At 38.6% G+C, this 19212-nt stretch overlaps 1 protein-coding gene across 5 annotated transcripts in view; it reads right to left on the reverse strand.

Moving 5' to 3' along the window:
• The window catches only part of FIGN (fidgetin, microtubule severing factor), a 105200-nt gene that overhangs the window by 3441 nt on the left and 82547 nt on the right, over positions 1–19212 (reverse strand). For all 5 annotated transcript variants that reach the window (XM_040069986.2, XM_040069982.2, XM_040069985.2 and 2 more), the window contains one exon: positions 1–6129. This exon is cut by the window's left edge and continues 3441 nt beyond it. In XM_040069986.2, the coding sequence (XP_039925920.1) occupies positions 3881–6121 (2241 nt within the window). In that variant the 5' untranslated portion in view covers positions 6122–6129 and the 3' untranslated portion in view covers positions 1–3880. The remainder of the gene's footprint in view (positions 6130–19212) is intronic.

Genomic DNA, 19212 nt, shown 5'->3' on the forward strand with positions numbered 1-19212 from the left:
GATAAATAATCCATGTGAAAGTAAATAGCCTTAAAGTAAACTGCCTTCACATTCCATTGATCAGCTCAGTCAGCAAACTTTTATATATTGTCACTAATGTTCTAAATATTTTGAAGAGAAACATGCCAGAAGTACAGAGTATTTCCATTTCTGTCTCACATAAGGTCATTATGAACTCCTCCTTGAACTGATATTGATCCTTCAGCTTGCAAGAATATTCTTCCAATTTATTTTACTATTGTTGCTAAAGGAATTGTTACTGAAGGTACAAGGAAGAAAAGCTGATGCAGAATGGAACCCACATAAAAATATGACGTAAAAGCATTTGCAGTGATAGGCTGACACAGCAGATGCTCTTTAACCATTTCAGGTTCCTTAAAATTCAGGGCTGTGCCAGTGGCAGGAAGCCCCTGACAACCAACTGGACATTTCTGGGGCAGCAGCCTCCAGCTTTGTCTAATTGTAGAAGACAACAGTTTTCTACCATGGAAATGTCTAGGACCAGGGAGCATTTCATCCTGAAAACACCATTAAAACATTTTGTCTCTCTTCTCAAAACCAATCCTACCCTTTGGAACCTGCTCAAGTTCAGGATTGTGCTTCAGCCTTCTGGACACTCTTTGACTAGAAGGCTGCTGAGAAGGGCAAAGGACCAGCAGCCTCCCAAAACCTGCTCACTAGGGACAAAATGGGCTGAATGTGGGAGAAGGAAGGAAAGTAATAAGAAGGACAGGACATGGCAGAGGATTTAGCCATGAATTCCATCAAAGAAGTGGCCAGAAACCAAGTTGGAGAAGGGTTGAGGTGCAGTTCCTGGCCAAACTCTCACCAAATTCAGCAGGCACACCCTCCCAAAGCTCTACTAAGGACAGCTGCTGCTAAGGAAAGATTTGGGTAACAATCTGGCTCTGTTTTCCTACCCTTACAGCAGCTGTGATAAGGTGAAGTTTTCCACATCTGCTGCCCCATAGCTGAACTGAGACCTGGAGAACGTGAGCATGTGTGTGTGGAACCTGCAACTTTCACACCATTTCAGTTTCTACCTGCTTCTAACTTTGGTTAACATTTGAAAAATCCATTTCCCAGAGTGACTTTTAAAGAGAATGACTTAAAGCTGGAAGCCAAAGGGACTGTCTATAATTTTGCTTGCTTTTGGTTTTGCTACAAGATAAAAAGACCGGGGAAAAAAACACTTAGTGCGCAGTTTCCATTTTACAAGCTGAAAAAAAAAATTAAAAAAATAAATAAATTAAAAAAACCTGTTAGGAGCATAGGAGTTGGGAGAAAGACTTTATCAAAACTTGTCTGAGCCTTTTAAATGAGCACAGCTCAACAGCAGATATGAAAGGCAATGTCTAAGACAGAAATTGGGTCAGCAATCTGCAACAGTGTACTTGCCAGTGTGATCAGTGTAAACCTACAGCTAATGGGGGCATCAGCATCTCCCAAATATGAGGATGGTGGAATGACTGGGGTGAAGAAGCAGCCTCTGGAGCTTTGGGGAAGCGGAAAGACTGGGTCATAACAAAAATCATAGACTGTAGTTGCTGTTGAAAAGAAAAAAAAGAAGAAAAGCAGGTGATGTACTTAAGTCTTACTTTCTATATCCTTAATGAAAGGCACTGTTTTTAAAATGGTACTTTTATGCTTAAAACATAAAGTTTTAGATAGACAAAATGTTTGCCAGGAATCCATCTTAAATTAGATTTTGGTTTATTTGCTCTGTTTTTAGCATGTTCTATCTAAATATATATATATATATATCTTAAAAGAAAAATAAAGAAAAGTAATAATCAAGAGTCATAAATTTCCAGCAATATCACAAAATCCCTCATTAGCTTTCTGAACGCTCAACGTCTCCATTGATTTAACAAAACGGACAAGGTCTGTACAATTTTTGAGAAGACAAACATGACCTAGTAACAGATTGGTATCTCTCTTCTTGGGGCTTTTCAGTGCATTTATTTAATGGTCTTGACGTACATTACTTAAGAGAAACATTAAATGCCAGTGCTTTGCAACAGTTTTGTTACTGTTTCCTTAAAGTAAACAAACAAAAAAATACATTCAAAAAGCAAGGCTGTTTTGTTCATGTGATGGCAGAGGCTTTGGGCAGCTGCAACACGCACTGCTCTTGCTCAGAGACATTACCCAACATCAGTCAGCTGTCACCAAAAGAGTTGCACAGAAAGCATTAAAGGATAAAAAGAAAGGGGGGCTGGGGTGGGGGAGAACTGAGCAAAATGCCACACATGCCAGCTAGTCTTTCCATAAGGAAGACACCAGAATATGTCTATTTGGGGGAGGAAAAAGGAGGGGGGAAAGAGCACTAACACAGAGAAAAACTTGACTTCAGGGGAAAAAGCAGCAGCTCTCTGAAACTTGTTTAGCAGGTTTGCATTCCAAATGTAATCTGACTAGTGTTGGTGGTGGTTTTTGCCCTATTCCTTACTTTGCTTTCCAAGAGAAATGTAACAAAACCGAGGTAGAAATAATGGTGGGCACACTCCAGCCTGAAAGATTTCTAATGGATGCTAAATGAAGATTGCATTAAGGACAATGAAGCCATACATACACAACAAAAACTCAACTTTACAGTTTGGGAAGGGAAGTAAATGTACTTTGAGGGTTCAGTTTTGCTTTGTTATTTGTACTGTTTGTTTGGTCACAGTCCACTGCACTGCTATAAACAGCTCTGCAACCCATAGCTCTGCCAGCGACTTACACTGATTCCACTCCCTACAGCTTCACCAAAATAGCCTCAAAACTACGACTAGAGCCATGCAACAAAGGCCAGCCGTCACAGCTTAAGGTAATTTGCCTCTCAGAATCCTACCAAATCTTACTGTTTCAGATGCTAACATAAAAACCGATTAAGCGGCTCTTTCATTCATCTATGCACCTTCTAAAGACTGTATCACCTTATTATCAAGGAGCAATATGCTGAAAACTCTTACAGTTTACCAACAAGAAAAATCATTCTGCTCTGGTTTAATGTGAGAAATTGGCAAAAGAACCATTCCTGAACACTGGGAAATGCTTCGGTTTCTATTTTTAAAAACTGTAAAGCTTCAGTCATATCACGCTTTAGTTTTTTCCTGGATACATTCAAAATAATTTTCCTTGCCATATTCCAATTGTTGAGGTAAACATACATATTTAATATAAAGTAACATTGAAGCCTAGCCTATAACTCTCAGCAGTACATAGTGCTTTCAACACATTCCTTTGAGGTACTGTACAAATCACAATCACTTTCCTGAGTTTTTGCAGACAGAACATTAAAAGAAATGAACTGCAGAAATTAAGGTCCAGATTACCATTACCCTGTTTTACCTGTTCTTAGTTTAACACCACAGAACAGACAGGATTGAGGAATACTGTTGCTCTTAGAATAGCAAAAAATCTGGCTCTCTGTCGCAACACAACCGTTCATCTCTTTAGTCCAATAATGTTTGAAGTTAAAGCTCTTTTTATTAGCACATGCCACCAATGTAATTGTGAGGCAAACAAAAAATAAAGCACCACTTCAGGCACTTGACAGCAACTAAATCTCAAGAACAGCAGAATGGAATCAACACACAGGGTTCATGTCCTTCTGAAATCAACCCACTTGCACCTTGCTCCTTGGTGAGTATTGTCTAGCTTGAACAGAACTGAGCATCAACATGCGCTTTCTATCATGTGTGGCTTTTTCAGATCAGCAGCTCTTGTTTGATGCACTTTTCCTTCAAGTATACCCTGGCTCTTTAGAGGCAAGGTAAATCGTAGTCTTCCCAGTACCCTTTGCAATTTTAACACTACTGAAAAGGGTTCTCTACCCCTATGTAGCAGATTCTGTGTGTGCCAACATTCATTACATTTTTTTTTTTAAGTAGCATCACTGACTGCAACCAAACATTTTGTTCCATTCAACGTATGTATCAAGCTCTTTTTGAGATATGCTAGGCTGTATCTTGCAGAAAGCATTTTCAAAGTCTTGATATGTAACTGGCCTCAACTGGCTGGGCATAATGGCTGAAAGGTCTGTGGCTGGCATGGCATGGAGTGGGCCCACCACGGCTTCCTGACACAAGTGAGCCACATCTAGTCCAGAAAAGCCTTCTGTGCGCTGGACAAGCAGTGCAACCTCCTTGTCATTGAGACAGTAATTGTGCTGTGAGAGCAGTTGTACTATTATCTGGTGTCTCGCTGTGCTGTCAGGAAGTGGGATTAAAAGTCGTTTCATGAAGTACCTTCGAAGAGATTCATCAATTTCTTCTGGTTTACTCGTGGCGCAAATTACTACTATTTGGTCCTCAGCAGAAGTCAGTACAGTGTCCAGCTGCATAAGGAACTCTGTTCTCATCCGACTTACTGGACTGTGTTCTTCACTCACTTGAGAGGAAAGGAGCATGTCAATGTCACTAACAAAAATCACCGAGGGTTGGCGACACCTCGCCACAAGGAAGGAGGCATGGACAATTTTTTCTCCTTCCCCTAACCACTTTGTGACAAGGCCAGAGCCAGTGATTTTGAAAAACGTAGCCCCCAGCTGACTAGCTATACATCTGCCCATTAATGTTTTGCCTGTTCCCCGAGGTCCAAATAAAAGGATGCTCCGAGGTAGAGCAGTCAGTCCATTGAATGCATCTGACCTCAATACTGGCCATAAAACCTCCTCCTTAATGATGGCCTTTACTAGATCTAGGCCAGCAATGTCACTCCAGTCCACGGGAGGTCCTTGGTTGATAATCTCATTGGTAACAAGGTCAATGAGGTGTGTGTCAGTATTCTTCAGTTGCTCGTCCACAGAGTGGTTGGATGAGGTAGCTGCACGAAGTCCCGGGCCTTGCATTGGGTGAGGGAGGAGCTGCCTGTGCTCATCACCGTGCTCATTCATTACTGGGGAGCTATACTTCCCAAATGAGTCACTCGATCTCGAACCCAGTGAGCTTTTAGTAGTACTATAGGATGGGGGTGTTAGAGCCCTACTGGACTGGCTACTGAATTTCCTTTGCTGTTCAGAGGACATTAGCTGCTTTGTTGGCTTAAACGCTAAGGATGATGTTTCAGCACTTCTGTCAAAACCGTTCCCTCTGTTTGCATTTGAAATGCTGTTGTCTGGCATTCGATACATTGGACTCTGTGTAGATCTCTGTTGGCCATAGCTGTAATTTCCATAAGTGGAGTCCATTTCTCCTTGCCCTGCCATGTAGAAAGCTTTCCTTTTGAGAGAGCTGGCTGAACTGTTTGTCAGGGCAGACGGCGCGATCGGTGTCAGACCGTGGCCCTGGTAGGAGTAGCTGGGGACAGTGGTTGGGGGCAGAGGGGTTGGAGCAGGGATTCCTGAAGGCAGGTAAGCCGAGGGTGGTGGGGCACCCCCAGGGCTGTACCCAGGGCCAACAGCGGTTTGAGGTGGGTAACTGGCAGAAGGGTAGCTGTAACTGGAGAGATTGGAGGTCCCGTTGTACCCAGGGACAAGGGCTGGTGGTGGCGGCGGTGGTGGGGGCTGTAGAAGTCCCGAGCTGTGCAGGGGGGATGGATGAGGGGATGGAAGTGCAGGTGCTGGTTGGCCACTGTAACTGGTATGCAAATAGGAGCCATTGTATCCCGTGGCATATTCCTGAGATGGGAGCCCTGAATGAAGACTGGGAACGGTGTGACTTCCACAGGTGCTGCTGGAGTAACTGGGTTCAGCCAGGTTACTGGCCACCCCAGGAGAGCTCCCGATGCTGGCTGAGACATCTGCGGGAGGGAGGGCTGCACTTACCCCAGCTTTGCTGGCGGTGATGACATCTGGGACACAGTTCATGGGATACACGCTCTCCGAGTTCAAGGATGGCTGCCAAGGCTCACTTTCATTCTTCCGACCATTCACCAGCCCCGAGGGAGCTTCAGAGTAATTGCTGAGAATGGGTCGCTCAGCCGGGCCCTCCAAAATCCCGGAATATTTTTCTGCATACTTTTTCAGAAGGTTGGAGGCGGTCAGAGCCGAGATGTCATCGTTGGCCCAGGCGTACTGGTACGTGCGCTGCAGGTGCCCCCGGTAGGCTTCCACCTTGTGGGCTGGGGACCGGGTGGTTGAAGTGATATCGAAGTGCTGTTCTGGCCACTGGGCATGCTCCGGCGTCCACTGCATCTTCAAGCCTAGGGCAATAGGAAACAACAAAGTTAACAGTGATCTCAGCTTCTCACCTTTTTTCTTATGTTTTTAAATAAGTTCTCAAACACACAGTCTCTGTGAACTTCTTCGGCTCTCTGAAACACTGTACTTAACACCACAAGTCCTTAAAGAAAGAAAAGGCAATGCCCTTAAGAAGCGGTATGGTTGGTTTGTTACAGGCACACACACACATAGACAAATTTTTTGCCAATTCAGTAGGGGGTTAACTTTTTGTTTAAAAAATACAGGCACTGCTATAGCTCTCAAAGTAATTAAATAAAATTCAGTATATTTTAAATACTCAGAGTAGAGATTTACTGTAAACATACAAGGCACCCAACTGCTCTGTCCCCTTTCATCACTGTTTCAGTTTTATATTTTAACCAATATAAAAATATGAGACACAGCTGACAGATCACATCTAGGATACCTCTCTTATTTGGTACTGAACACCTAGTTAGCAGAGTATAATGCACCCTGCACAGAACAATATGACACAGACATAGCAGGTCATTCCATAATCCAACTCTCATCTAAAGTGGTCCACGACAGTTTCAAATCTGCTTCGTGGAGTGCAGCAAAGCAATCTCCCAGGCAGCGCTCTGTCGCTTTCATCACACAAAGCCTACAACTCGGTATGAATTACAACTGGCTCCTTTCTGCCTCTCAGTTCTGTTGTTGAGGGTCTGGAAAAAAAAACAAGCATGACTTGTCTGTCGGTCTCCTTGCTTGCTTTCTCTTCCCCCCCTCTGCTTCACAGCCTCCAGGGTACAAAGAAAGAGGGTTAAAGAAAAAAAATAAAGGAAAAAAAAAAAGCATGAAGAAAAGGAAAAAGAAATGAAGCCAAGTCCCTAAAAGTTCTGTGACTTCCATAGCTAGCTATAAAAAAAAAACCAAAACAAACAATACAAAACCAAAACCAAACCTATCATTAAAAAAAAAAAAAGAAAATAAAAGAAAAAATGCAATTGTCATTTTAAAGCAATTAATCTTTTAATAATGTGATGTGAATTATCTCTCCTCTTCGTAATCCACTGCAATAGGTAAGAGCAATTTACAAGCGTTAAGATAACCCCCTCCAACTTGTACCTATGCTCGGTAGACACAACGCTGGATTTTGTACAGCTGTATCAAATAGACCTCCTTAATCTCTCTTGTATTACCAAAAGTGATTTTTGCAAACAGTCTTGTGCCCTCTGGCACAGATTCCCTGATAAGGAGGAGGCCTAGTCGAAATGAAGCATCTGTGGCACTAGCTCCCCTCTGAATTACTGCAGTCTATTTTGACAGCTTCTACCCCCTCCTGTTTCTCTCCCCAACCCCTTTAGCTCTTCATTGCCTGACTCTGGCATCTGACATGGCCAGCTTAGCCTCGCTGAGCTAAACCTAACACAGCACACAGTTTGGTAACAGAATGGCATGTTTATTCCCTTCTGACTCCCTCTTCCTTGTTTGCAAAACCACTGCACCAGACACTGGAAGTTAATTAGCAGGATGATGCTGTGCTAATTGTGTTAATTTACAAGGTTTTAGTCAAAGAGAATCATGCCAGGGCTGGCACTGCTGTCATGCTTCTGACTTAATGATTAAGAAATACTGAAAACAAGGTGGGAAGGATTGCAGTAATTACACAATAAATGAATAAAGCAACAGATTCATTTGCAATTATATTTTATTGTGGTTGCACTCATTTGCATTTAGATTCTTTTTTTTCTTCTTCTTCTTTTTTGGATTCATGTATTTGCAAATCACCAAATCATTTAAATTTAGGCTGAAAATGGCAAAGTACCTCTAATTGAGCCTTATATTTTATTAGTACAACTAGTGCAAATCTCACTCACCCAGAGCATGCCATTGATCACTTGTGTATGTTTTTCTTCCTGAGTATTCTCTTTCTCTCTCATTTTTCAAACAATTTGACAACTTGATAAAAATGTCTGTTAACAATTACACAGTTATCCTAGAAAAACTAATTCAGAGAAGTGCTTTTGACAAATGCAGCTTTGAGACTGAGGTTTTGTCAGATTTATTTCTATCATTTAGCATTAATACAATATTTTTTGCTAAATGTTTCTAATGTTTCAACCATTACGTTTCAGAGGGAGTAAGTAGATCACGAAATTGGGAGAAATTTTACAAATCATGTGTTTAAATAACTGGATTTTAAAAATGCAATTTTAATGAGAAACTATCAGAAGTTTCCAGAAATCACACTTTGTTAAATTCTGCTAGAAATCTGAAGAACAAATCACTAAGAGCCAATTGCCAGTAATCAGTATCTGAAATTATTCTAATGTCAGGAGAAATACCACAAGCTTTTTTAAAAGCCAAAAAATATTAACATTCCTGTAACGTAGAACTGTATCACAGCATACAAGTTTGCTGCCCCATTAAAAAAAAAAAAAAGTCAAACAAAACCAACAAACAAAGAAAATTGTGTTCTGCAATGTTTTGCTTATAAGGTTACCAAAACACTGAAAGCTTCTGTTACAGAGATGCAGAAAAACTTGAGTAGGTTGATGTTTCACTAGATACTAATGAACAGATGCCATGGGAAAGACTCTTCACAAAGAAAGCACTAAAGCAGCAGTGAAACTTTGGAAAAAGCAGGCAAAATAGACGTGGATGGAGTAGAGAAGCTGATAGGGATGTATCTGTACTGTAGTTAATGAATATGCTTTTGGCACATTGTTTTTAACTGCTTCTAAAAGAAAGCCTATTCAATTTAAAGAGATAAAAGAATGCACTGGGTCAGAGCTCAACAACATCACATGCTACCTACTCTGTAAGCTTTTCAAAATACCTTTCACAAATACTTTAAAAATTTCATCAGTTGGTCTTTTTTTATTTCGAATGGATCATGTGTTTTTAAAATAAAATAATTTAATTTATAGCCACAATGGGGAGATGTATTTAAATTGTGCAAAAATTCAATTCTTTGAATTTTATTCATCTAGATTAATTTCTTTTCCATATTATGAGGCTGCAAAAGAATGTCAGAAAATCTAAATTATCCATTATAAGAAGATGGAAAAATCACATCATCGGCATTTTTTATTTAGAATAATTGCTAGATAGACCAGTAGTTTCACACTGTCATGCTATCTTTGGATATGCTCACTGAACAATAATTGAAAGTTTATTTATTGATGCATATTAAATACCAGTGCATTTAACAAAGGCTGTAAAGGCAGGATTAAGCTTTGATTAGATAAGCTTAAGAGAACAGGACTGTTCTCATCCCGTGAAACATGAGCATTTATTCCAGCACATCACAATCATTAGTGTTATTTGGAAGCATAGGTTAATAGTTAACCATAAGCATATTTTTTGCATTAGTAAGCAGTGAAGAAATCTGAATTTACATGAAGTCTACTGGAATGGTCTGGACTGGGGGGCACAAAGAGCCATCTCCTCACTTTGATATTAATTGACAAAGCAGAAAACTTTCGCTAGGTTTGACTCTATTTGATAATAGTTCACAAATTGTTTGACAAAAGTCAAATGTCTGATTTGGGAGAAAAAAAAAAAAAAGAAGCAGCAGCAGCTGTTGTGCTTTTTTAATTATGCAAACATTCCCCTTCCCTCTGCCCATCCTCAGCCCCAAAGTGCTTAATGTTTGTAGCCACTTCCTCTCCATATTTCAAATTGTATTTTATTAATTACTTCTTTGTTTGAGCTGATACATATTTCTGCATTTCTTTTGTTAGGAATGCAAATGCTGATATAAAATCAGGTAAATCAGGGCATATGTAGAGGTTGCATTTTTTTTATTTTAGTGTAATTTAAACTCTGACATAAACCACAGTCCTACAGATAGTGTATTTGGTTAATAACGTTCTGAAAATCCAGAAGCAATGCAAAGCTGAATGTATTTAAAAAAAAAATAAATCTTTGCTAACTTAGGAATCCTCTGAACTATTGACATTTTTGAACTGTGTAAAGTGTGCTGGTATGGGCTGTAAAAGGCAAAAGGAAAGGATTCTGTTCTTTAAGTACAAGTATGTACTTAAAAGAGAATTGTTTTTAAGATAAATTTAATACATTATATAGAGAGGCAGTGTAGGCTATTTTAGCAGGATCTATTTTTCCTTGTCCTGACATCCCAGCTCCATAATTCTTACAGCTGGATCTATCCGGACTACATTTAAAGTAATTATAGTCCGCAATTTCATTATGGAATTACTTCAAACTAAGTGTTTGACCATATTTCCCCTTCTAATATTGTGCACTTAACCTGAAAACAGAAAATTTAATACACAATACTTCATCTACTGCACATACAATAATTCCATATGGCCAAAAGCTACTTACATATTCAGATATATGAATTCAAATTAAAAACAAACAAACAAACAAAAAGGAAAAAAAATGCCAGTGTTATGAAAAACTAACATTGCTATCTGAATGCAAAAAGAAACAAGCAATATCCTACACATCCTCACTGTCCAATGGGGCCTGATCCTGATGGGAGCTCAGAGGAGTTTGTGCACACAAAGAACCCCCCAGTGCTAGTGCCCTCAGTACCAGGACAAAACTTCTCATCCCCTTACAGGATTATATCTGTCAAAAAAGATAAATAACTAGCCTTTGCTTTCAATTTAAATACAAGGGTTTCTGTTGAAAACAGGCATGGAAACATGGTCCAGAAATAGGACCACCATGGTAAAACCACCACAAAGGATTTACAGTGTCCCAACTCACCAACCTGCCTAGCAACAATGTGCTTTAGAGAAAGGCTACTAGGACTTTAGTAAACCTTCATCAATTCACACCTCTAATAAACTAATCAAACTAAAATTAAATCATATGCATTTGTGGATTTCTGAAGATACTGAAAGAGATTGCACTGCACTTCTACAGATGCTGGTGAAAAAAACCTACATGTCCCAGAGCTGCTGTGCACAAGGCACTAGAAGCAAGGCAGTACACCAACCCTCTCAAACAGCTACCAAAGTTTCAGTTTGGATCAGGGGCCTTCAACTGTTCCTTCAATATACCTGAGGCAAAAGAAAAGAATTCTTCTATTCTTGTGGCCTCTCTTTTCCTGCCCCATTCACCCCTGCAGCGCATAGGTCCTACCTAGCACAAATCTGCAGCTTTCTTTGCAAGCATCAGGAGCTCAAGCAGGTTTTTAACTTTAGGCCTGCTGTTAAATATGATCTGAGGAACTGCCTAATGCACTGTTGAAAAGGGCTGCACGCACAGGGGTGAAAGCAAATGGATGCTTCTGCTAAGTGTCCATAGCAGATAGGTAGGAGCACACTACTGCAAGGTAGGAAACAACTCCAAAGCCACAGCTACAAGTACCACCAACCATTTTCCCTCTAGACTTGAAAGCGCATGTGAACTTCATCACTTTCGATTGCTTACACATTTAGCCTAGGACCCCAAAAACTCTCCCTGCCCACTGAACTACTACCCTCAGCCCTGTCCCCAGTTATTCAAGACACTGAGTATTTACACAACAGACCACAATGATTTTAGCCAAGGATTTGCTTCTTGTGGACATGTAGAGACTGGCTCTGCCAAAAGAGCTACTGACTTGAATAGATGTTTTATTGGGAAAACATCTATGCCAGTATAACTCAAACCCCTTACTTCAGTGAGGGCTGAAGGTGTTAGTACCTTGAGGATCATGCCATAAAGTCACATTTTAAAGTCCTTCTCAAGTATGGGGCAGAGTGAATAAATGAGTCATGCTGTAATCGCTGTTCGAGATGTAGGACACACAGCTCCCTGCATTTGCACTAAATCTGATAATATTTTATAAGACTGTATACTGTCATATGTCCCATAATAATAAAAATTAATTCAAGATAAAACAGTTCTTTTACACTGAATTTTTTATTAATAAGCATAATTTCAGCTGTTTGAAGATAGTGCAACAGATCTCTCTTAATTGGAAACAGGAGGGATTTTGAAGAGTGGATTGAGCTAATTATGTTTTGCAGGAGAAAAAAAAAAAAAAAGGAAAGAAAATGATTCCCACATTTATTTTCTAATTACTTAGTGAAGACCTCTGCTCTAGTCCATGAGGAACTCCTTTGACGTCAAAGGACTTGGTGGGAGGATGAGCCTCCAACTGAGATGCCCAGCTGTACAGTCCCAACTTTGTAAGCTTTTTTCAGTAAGTGGCAGCTACAAACTCACAAAAACAGGCCTGAAAAGTGCTCTCAGCATTTTCTTGGCAGGGGTCAGTTCTTCCTCTTAGCATATATGCATGCCCCACACATCAGTGGGAGCAAGCTGTTGGTGGGGTATTTACAATATGATTTCCATCTAGGGAGGATAGTGAAAGCATTTCAATCTTTAAAACAAAACACTTAAATCATGAGTAATATTAGGATCACATATATGTCAACAGCACTTATAGATGAAAGCGGTAAGAAAAATGCAACATATTTTATGTGAGCCTGGAATGGTTAAAAATGAAATTATGAAATTAAAAATGAGTTCCAAACTGATACACCCCAATTATCTAATTTAAATACTGTCAAATGATTATTCTTTTAAAACCACACTTTCACACCTTACAACAGCAAATAGCAAAACATCTACAGCAAATGAGTTCTCTTCCCACAAGCCCCCTCCCTGCCATTTACATAAAGCAGGCTTTGATAGTCTCAAAGACATTTCTGGCTGAACAGCCTTTAGAAGATCCATTAGCTTCAAAGGCCTTAAGGAACAGAAATACGGAGAAATAATATTCAAGCAAGCAAAGGGAAACTACGCCCAGAGATGACGCTGGCGTATTTTGCCGGCAGAAGCAGGCTGGACCGGAGGCCAGCCCCGCAGCAGCCCGCAAACGCGGCTGGTAGGGACTGGAGCTATTACTGAGGCACTCCCGGGACCTCCCAGTCTGCTGCCCACCTTGGAGGTGTTGGTTTCTCTGCAGCAGCAGTCCCTGACACAAAAACATCCTTGCCGTGTAATTACATTGATGCACAATCACCGTGTACCATAAGTAAAACCATTTACGCAACGTGCATTGGAACCCATCTAGGTAGAGGATTCGTCATATTTGTGACCAAATGCAGTTTATCTTTGAAATATTTTATTATGTCAGTTTGCCCTCATCATACTAATTTGCTCATAGTACTTTTCTAAACCAACTAGAAAACACACTAATGAAAACAATAATTGAATTTTCTTTATTATGATGCTTCCTCTTGCCAGGATTTAAATTTTTAAGCTGTTTCTGTCAAGTAGCTCTGAACCGTACTATGTCTTTAAAGGACCTAGCATGCTTTGTCAGTGCTGAATTAATAAAATCATAATTTCTGAGAGAATAGTCAGAAAAACAATAGCTGTAAACAAACGTAAGCGTAACTTACATGAAAAAATTACTTTTTGCAGTCCACTGAACACGCACTTATAGCTATAATGTATTTTAAAAATATTTAATATACCACATAATCTGCAATTTATGCTTATATAAACATGAAAATCAATATAACTTCTTTAAGATACCTAATGGTTCTGAGAATTAGAATATTCACATAATATATAATAATGAACAAATACAGAGTTTGGCTACTTGGCAAAAGTATTTATGAATATTTGAAAATGCAAAATATTTTAGACCTGGAGTGTGACTGTGCTCCCACTGAAGTGCTTATTTCAAGACTCAAATAAACCCAACTGAAGCTTTTAGAAGTGCAGCAAAATGCATACTCTCTTTTTAGGCAACAAAATAGCAGAAGTAGCCTTTTATTTCATTTTCCTTCAAGAAGTGGAGTTTGAAGCACATTTACCTTGAAAGAGCATAACACAAATCCTTAAAAGCAGAGCAGACAAAATACCTTCATGCTTTATCGTGTTTCTCACGTAATCAGCTGAAGCAGGTGAAACACAAAACCCTGAACTTGTTTTTTAGCAAGTAAGTGAGAGGCAAAAGAAATAAATTTTCAGCACTAGGGAGCCTGCCATGGAACATTCGGATCTTGACCTAAGAGCTTCTAGGAAAAAAAAAACCACCCTTTAATATCTCAAAATTATAATTTTCAAATATTGGATTCTATTCTTTTTCCATTTCTCTTGTTAATCATGTTTTAGCAAACTGTTCCCTTTTACTCTTTCATTCACACTTAAAATTATTGCTTTGGTTCCTTGCCACTAATAAAGCTTTTTTAAAATCCTTTTTTCATGTATCGTAAATCCATTAAGACAATTTCCTTCTTAAGCTCACTTCCTTTTGCCAAATAAAGATCATCAGGACATACCACTCGTGTCCAAAGGGACAGCAGAGCTAATGAATATGTATGTTTTATGTCACAACAGAGCACTCCCCTTGTTCTGCAGTATCGACCTTCTCTTATGTGAGTAAATAACAGGTGAGCACTTGTGCATGAGGATAAATGGGGTTAAAACTGCCATACAGGGACATACTTTATTTGAACAAAGTGGGTGCACAATAAATACAGATTTAACTGATGCTGAGTTATTTTTATATCGTGTTGTTCCAAAATGTCAGAAAATCACCTTGCTTTAAAACATAAGACCAAGTTAGACAGCAAGCATTATTTAAAATATATTTCCCTTCAATTAACAGCAGCAGCACTCTGTATAAATTCCATTGTAATATAATTTTAACAAATGTAGGTATGTATTTCACAGCTTTATGTACAGCAACAAAAGGTTAATTCCAGAGATTCATCTAGCCAGCTCTATTTGCTTTAAAAATATGAAGGTAAAGCTCAGTTTCAATAAGTTTCAAATAATTGTAGTCAGGTTTGACCCTTAACATTCAACTTTACAAAAGTGAAAAAGCATATTTATATGGGCCAGTAGCACAATACTCCAGCTTGGAACCAGGAATACTACTTTCCTTTTAAAGCACTTATTTCAAAACCTACCCTTGTAGGATAGGTATGAACAGTTGCTTTACTTAGATTAGAGTACTTCTGCTAATTAGCTAAATGAGAACAAACACTGATTAAATGTATATATAGAAGTAATCTGATGCTCAAGGAAAAAAAAAAAAAATCCTTACCTTGTGTCCATAATATACAAAGCTTTCACAAAAATAGTTTATGTTATTTATGCTTTTTGGCAATCTGCACATTAATTTTTAATGAAATAGTAAAGAGATGTTGCGTCTCACACTTCAGTAAAAATATTCTATAGCCAGGACTGGTTGACATAGTGCATTAATTCAGTGTCCTTCACTCCTGGGACCTGTGTATAATTTAGTCCAGCCTGAAGAAAATAACTTTGATCTGAAGGCTGCGGAAAAAGCTACATATGAAATGAGTTTTGGTGGGTTTAGTGTTGTTTCTTATATACAAGGCGACATATGAAGATAAACTGCTTTAGAATGCTCCTGACATGGCCCAGGATTAAGAGCAGGGAGCTCTTAGCAGAGCTCATCCACTCTCTCCCTTTTTCCCACCGTACCAGACGCACACCACACACATTTTTCTCTACTATACACATCAGAGCAGCTACTGCTGGAACACACTGCCTTTCCAAAGAGAATATCCTGTGCAAAAGGATTGCATTATCAAACTGTACACTGATTTGGTGTCTCCATTAAAACCCCAAACAAACAACTATGTCTATATTACAATATGGGAGATCACGTTGTTCTCAGAAGGGATGATGTTACCACATGGAACCTGAGATTTCCTCCCCAGGGTAAGGAACACCTAAGCTAAGTCATCAGAACTGTACTAATCATGCTCTTAGGGAAAAAAGAGCTCTGGCACAGCTCCTTCCCCGGCTCGGCTGTGCGAGCAGCTGACCCTTCCTTTCCTTCCTGCTCCCCCCAAAGCAGAGAAACAAGATTAAAAGCAGAAGCACAACCAAAGAACTGTCATCCTAGAAAAACTAAGCTGAGATAAATCTTTCCCCCACTTAAACCTTTCAATTACTATATTTCACAAATTCCAAAGATTCTTTCTTGCTCACTCAATAAAATATATCTGAATTAGCTACTGAAAAATAGAATATAGCCAATTTTTTTGCATGCTCTTGGTTTGGGACTTACTGTATTATTTCCTGAGCACTTGAAAGGAACTATATAGATTGTTCACTTGGCTTGACAAATTATCTGGGGGACGAGGAAAGGAGGAACAGGGAATTTTCTACAGACAAATATAGAAATCGCTCTCTCCTTCTCTCTCTCTCTCCATTTATATATTTTAGACACACAGGCACCAGAGAGAGAATGTCTCAACTGAGAAATTGAACTCTATGTATGCTGATATTTTTTCCATATTCCTGGAGAGAGTGGTAAGGAAAAGAGACTAACTCATCATATTAGATGTTGGTTCTACTTTCTCAAAAAAAAAAAAAAAAAAAAAAAAAAGTAAAGTTCATCCTGCAACAGGAAAAGTTAAACCATGTCCTAAGACACACAGTATGTCATTGAGAGGGTGCAAAGACAGAAGAAGAGGGCAGGAAAAAAAAAAGGAACATACTGGTTTTAAAAACAGAAAGAAATTATAGAGCCCAGCTGATAAAAATGTCACATTCCTTTGCAGCTATCACACACATTTAGCCATTTCTGTAAACAGCGTTCAAGATACAACAAAAATCTAAACCATGCAATGATTGTATCAATAACTAGCTGAGTACTGCTGATAGCTTAAATAACAATATTCTGTGTTATTTTTCTGTAATTTTGTCCATAGTCTTATTGCATATGTAGTCACCTAATGATGAAATACTTTTAAAATTTGCTTCAGGGTACAGAAGTCAAGCTCCACTGATTAGCATCTCAAAGCGCACTACAGGCACACATTTGTATAGCAGAATAATAGCACTTGTGTTTGTATGCAGCTAAAAAAAACCCCAACTACCCCCTGCCTCCCCACTATTTTACTTGATGTTTGGCAATGCACACTGATGAAAGTCCTCTCACAAAGTATATACAAAATATAACAGCTAACTGTAAGGATTTCAAAAACAAGGTAGAAAGGTAACATCACAAAAAGGAGCCAAAAAGGGGTTTCGGGGGCCAATATAGCTACTTAGACCCCAGGTTCATGGGCTTGATTCTTCTGTCACTTCTGTGAAGTCAGAAGAAGTACTGAAGTTTACAATTTATTGCAAAGGAGATAAATATGCCACATTAAAGTGTGTTAATTACACAAATTATATTTTATTCACCAGTGTTTCGGGTGTGTGTTTAATAAAAATTCATCACAGAAAATATTTCATTAAAATCTTGATAGACAGTTCTGATATTCACTGCACAAGCTCTGTTTCTGATTAATTTCCTATGTCTAATTAGGTGGCGTTCAAACTTTATTGAATGTGAGCCTTCCTAAAATTCACTGTAAACTGACTGGACAGTGTCTGATTTCAGCCACATTCTGAGACACCAGTCCAACAAATTGCTTTCAGCAGCCCTGCATTCTTCCCTGGGCATCCCTCTTCTGCCATTTCTCCAAGCATACTTTATTAAAAGGTTTTAGTAAGAAAAGTATCTATCCAATTTTGTATTAAATAATATTAGAAAAGTGAACCCACATGGATTTAGTATTAAAAATGCTATAGACTATCAGCAGGAACATTAGAAACTTACTCAGTATTCAGCAATTATAAGCCTAAATTATTTTTTCTATTAACACTTCTCTTTTCATCCAGAATGTGTAAGTAGCATGCAGGGATGACTTAAAGAGTACTTAGCACTAATATAATTAAACACACTTAGTTAGCATCAAGAATTAAGTTCACAAGCAAACAGATATTCACTGAAGTCTCTGGTATCAGTAGTTAACATTTCTTAAAAGTTGTTTTTACTCCAGAAAAAAAAAAAAAAAAAAAAAAAGTGAAAACAAAGACCAGATTGAATTATGAGGTACTGTGAAATGCTGTGAGGGTTTTGTGATTGCATGTAAAAGATTTACAGATCTGTAAAAGATTTACAGATAACAATTGAAAGCTGCATTACACTAATCAGAGGAATGCATACCCTCTGCAAAGCAGGTAGGAGTGAATCATTTTAATTTTCTCTCTTACAGTTTTATACTATTACACAAGGGAAGCAGAGAAAACCTAAATATGACCCTATTTAGATATACTAACTGAAAAGCCTTTGTAGAATTTTTAAGCAAACAGGATTGTGCTTCCAACGCTGCCCATCTAGTTTTCCAATGTGTTAAATTGGATGGCTACTTGGACAGCTCTCTATTCATTACTGAACTGTGGAAAGGAAACACAGAGGTGGCATTTTCCTTTTAAACCATCTAATGCCTTGTAGCCAGATTCCAAAGCATCAAGGAGAGATTTCTTTTTTTTTCCCCCCCTTTTTTTTTCCCTTTTTTGCTAGACAAGCTGTCGTAATTGAAATGAAGTCTAATCAGACTCATTACTGTTTTCAGCAATTTGCACCACCAAAGATGCTTATTAGGTAACAGTGTTTAATAAACCACTCTTTAGAAAACTACCAGTAATGAGCTCTTAACAGCCAATCTTTAGCGTGAATGTAATGTGAAAAGTGTTCCTAGCACTGAATAGATTTTCACATTTAGTAGTGTCATAATTAAGCTCAAGGAATTGGTAGTTGTGATGATAGATATTTACTGCAATATAGACTTTCCTCCCCGTGAAAATATATTTGAAAATACTTGGGGTTCAGTATTTCCAAAAGAGATTTTAAAACTGCTTAAAATACTGTGCAAGGCTGGATTGGATCTATAAATGATACATAATCAGAGTACTTAGGGAATGTAGAATACTGCAAGTGCAGTAAACAACTACAAAGCATGCATTAAGTTAATTCTACCTAGCTTTGTTAGACTGCTCTTCCATCTCTTAAGAATTCCAGTCATTAATATACAAACAATAAATGTTGTTGTCACCAGCTGAATAATAATGAACAAAAATGGCCAATAACAGGAGACACTTGAAAAAACACTTGTCAGTTCTCCTTCCACAGTAACAGCTGTAAATGCTTGAGAAAAACCAGCCAATTGCTTGGTTTCAAAATAAAATTATGGATATCTAATAAGTGTATATATATTTACACACACTATTTATATATAGCTAATGCTGTTTCTCCTACATTTCACGTACTATCAAGTCTTAATACCTACTTACCACCAAAATCCCCCACA

This window comes from Hirundo rustica, chromosome 7, assembly GCF_015227805.2.
Source record: "Hirundo rustica isolate bHirRus1 chromosome 7, bHirRus1.pri.v3, whole genome shotgun sequence".
Taxonomy (NCBI): Eukaryota; Metazoa; Chordata; class Aves; order Passeriformes; family Hirundinidae; genus Hirundo; species Hirundo rustica.